The 3,056-nt window shown below is 67.4% G+C and overlaps 1 protein-coding gene across 1 annotated transcript in view; it reads right to left on the bottom strand.

The window, feature by feature from the left end:
- Positions 1–188: 188 nt before the first annotated feature.
- H696_05064 (TKL protein kinase) overlaps positions 189–3,056 on the bottom strand; it is a gene marked incomplete at both ends in the record, with an annotated part of 7,218 nt that continues 4,350 nt past the window's right edge. Inside the window, 6 exons of the mRNA XM_009498925.1 lie at positions 189–379; positions 539–868; positions 1,032–1,448; positions 1,528–1,549; positions 1,645–1,751; positions 1,925–2,766. Of these exons, the coding sequence (XP_009497200.1) occupies positions 189–379; positions 539–868; positions 1,032–1,448; positions 1,528–1,549; positions 1,645–1,751; positions 1,925–2,766 (1,909 nt within the window). The remainder of the gene's footprint in view (positions 380–538; positions 869–1,031; positions 1,449–1,527; positions 1,550–1,644; positions 1,752–1,924; positions 2,767–3,056) is intronic.

The raw sequence follows: 3,056 nt of genomic DNA, 5'->3' as shown, positions 1-3,056 counted from the left end.
CCCCCCCCCCCCCCCGGCCGCGAGGGGCTCCTCTCCCCCCGGCCAGGGCCAAGCACCAAACACTTGCACCAGATGGGGGTTTCGCGGGAACGGCTGGGGTGCATTCGTCGGCCACACCGACCGCGCCGATGCACGTCGTTGCCATCACGCTCCACCTCCCCGCCCCCCCCCCTCTCTGGGAATACCCCTCAGCGATGAAGGGCCGCCTGCATGGCGCACTTTTGCCGGAAGGAGGCGGCCACCGGCCGCACATGGGGATTGGCATCCCAGGCCATCTGGAGGAGATCCACCTGCGGGGTGTTCGATTCGGTCCGGAGGGCGCCCAGGTCCGGCCGGTGCCCGAACAACACATCGGCGGTGATCTCTTCAAAGGTTTTCCCTGTCACGCGAGGGGGTCAGTCTTGTGCCAGGGCGAGGGCGCCCACCCTGCTCGGCCATCCCCCGCCGGCAGGGAGCCCGACGAGAGAGAGAGAGAGAGGCCGAAATGCGAACACAGCGGGGGAGATGCGGAGGAAAGAAGGAAAGCCCCCACACGCACCGGCCCAGGGAGTTGTCCGAGTGAGGCACTCCCAAAGCATGATGGCCGCGCTGAAGATGTCCGCCGGCAGGAGGAGCTCCATTTCCAGGCCTCGGCGCCGCTGGACGGCGGTCAAAACCTCCGGCGCCGCGTACCGAGCCGTGAGGGCATTCAGCGCAGGGGCATCGGTGACCAGGGCCGAGGACCGGTCGGTATTGAGATTCCGACTGGCGCCCAGATCGCCGAGGGCCGCATGCCACCGGCCGCCGGGGCGCTGGCTGACAAGCACATTGCCCGGCTTCAGATCTCGATGGGCCACGCCCTGCGTATGCATCGCCTCCAGGCCGGTGGCTGGTGAAGGAAAGGAAAAAAAAAAGAAGAAGAAAGACCCATCAGTCCCCGGCTTGGACCGATGAGCAGCCAAGCGAAGATCCATAAACGCCCCCCGCCCACCCCTGGCCCGTCGGACTGCCGCCACGGCCACGACCCGGAGGAGCCCCACGCCCAAGCGCACCCCATTGTTGAATGATATCCAGGAGGACGGCATCCTCGATGACCGCCTCCGAGTGAAGCAGCAGCCCGAGATCCGTGTCGAAGCGATCCATGATGATGGCCGGCGGGGTCTCGCTGTAGCCATACAGCCGGACGATGTTCCCATGGTCCCGGAGCAGCCACATCAGCGCCACCTCATTCTGGAAGAGCAGCCCCTGCGACGCCGTCAGTCGGTCGGTTTTCAGCTGCTTGATGGCAACCACCGCCGGACAGCCCAGCCGGTCGGAGGTCCCGGCACCGACAGCGCGCGCGGCAAACACACGCGCTTGGGTCCCGGCGCCGAGGCCATCCCCGGCCAGGGGCGCAAAATTCTGGCCAATGTCCACCAGAATGCTCCCGGGCAGCGACAACTCCACCATCGTATTGAGTACCGTGGCATCTGCCCATACAGCCGGTTAGTCATTCCCCACCGGCGCAGCCCCGGGGCGGCTTCCAGCGACAAGCGCTCTCCCACGTACTTTCATCATCCCCAGCAGGGGGCTACAGTGCCATATGCACATGGAGGAAGTGGTCAGACACGGCCATTCGCCGGACGTGGAATACACATGAAGCCATGACGCGGCCGAGGGGCACACCTTGTTGAGGGCGCTGCGTTGCTGGCGAACGCGCCACAGGAGGAAGAGCACCACCAAAAGCAGCAGCAGGACAAGCAACACACCGAGGCCGATGCCCAAGCCGAGAGCTAGCCCCAGCACCGCGAAGTCAGTCACCGGGAACCGTGCGCACCATGCACATGCGCACAGCACAGGGATGTGGCAGGGGAGGAAGGGGCACAGGTGGCGGAGGAGGGGGAGGACGTGAGTGGCTGGCGGGGGGCAAAAAGGAAAAACCCCAAGAGGAGGGCACAGTGCGCACCGAGACGACGGGATCCCGGGGACCGGTCCGTGCAGTCTTCCGCCTCGGGGCCCACGCAACTGGAGCACTTCCTGTGACACGGCGAGCAAGTCGGCGGGACCTCGGCGACGTCGGCGAAAAAGCCCTCCGGACACACGCTCACACATGCCGAGCCCTGCAGAAGCAGCAGCCCCGTGGCACAGAGGTCGCACGATGCCATCGCCGGACAGCCGAGGCCGCCGGTCGCATCGAACACACACTCCGGCACAGGCGACCGGGGCCGGCAGCGATCGCATCCATCCGGACAGGGCAGGCATGCGCGCTTCGGGGCCGGCGGCAGCGCATTCGGGAATTCCACCTCCGCCACGGGCCTTTCCGGACACGCACTCAGACACACGCCGGCCTCGTAGTCGAGCCACGCCTCGTCCGAGGGGCAGCTCGTGCAGAATTGCTCCCTCTCGAAGCAGCTCCGACAGCTGGCATGGCACCGGGCGCAAGAGAATGCCCCGGCCAAGGCATATTCCCCGGGTGGACAGCCAGGCAGGCACTCGCCCGTGGCAAAGGACAGGAAGAGGCCCCCCTGGCAGGCCGAGCAGGCGGCCGCGCATCCCACCGGGCTCTCCTCGGCCACGGTGCATGCCGTGCACCCGGCCGGGCAGGCCTCGCACCGCCCGGCCAGCAGGCATTCGAACATGCCCACCGGGCAAGACCCCACGCACCGGCCCTCATGGAGCATCAGCCCCGGCGGGCACGCCGAGCACTTGGCCGGGCCGGGCCCGGAGCACTCGAGGCATGTGCCGTCGCACGCCCGGCACACCTGGCCCCCGAGCTCGGCATCGGCCGCATACTGTCCCGGGGGGCAGCTTTCGACGCAGGTGCCAGCAAGCAGCACCCATGATGCCCGGCAAACAGAGCACTGTCCGGTAGCCGGGTCCGTGCATGCCGAGCAGCCCACCGGGCAGGGGACGCACGAGCCGCCCTCCTCGGTCGTCCCCTCCGGGCACGAAGACAAACAGGCACCCTCCAGAAGCAGGGGAGCCCCCGACCGACAGGAGAGGCAGTGGTTGGCAGCAGGCCCGTAGCAGGAAAGGCACGACCCATGGCATGTGGAACACAAGCCGCCCTGGACCGATGTGCCAAGTGGGCAGGAATT

This window comes from Fonticula alba (assembly GCF_000388065.1).
Source record: "Fonticula alba strain ATCC 38817 unplaced genomic scaffold supercont2.8, whole genome shotgun sequence".
In the NCBI taxonomy this organism is placed as follows: Eukaryota; order Rotosphaerida; family Fonticulaceae; genus Fonticula; species Fonticula alba.
Note: the sequence above shows the minus strand (reverse complement) of the source record. Positions and strands in the feature narration are given on the sequence as shown.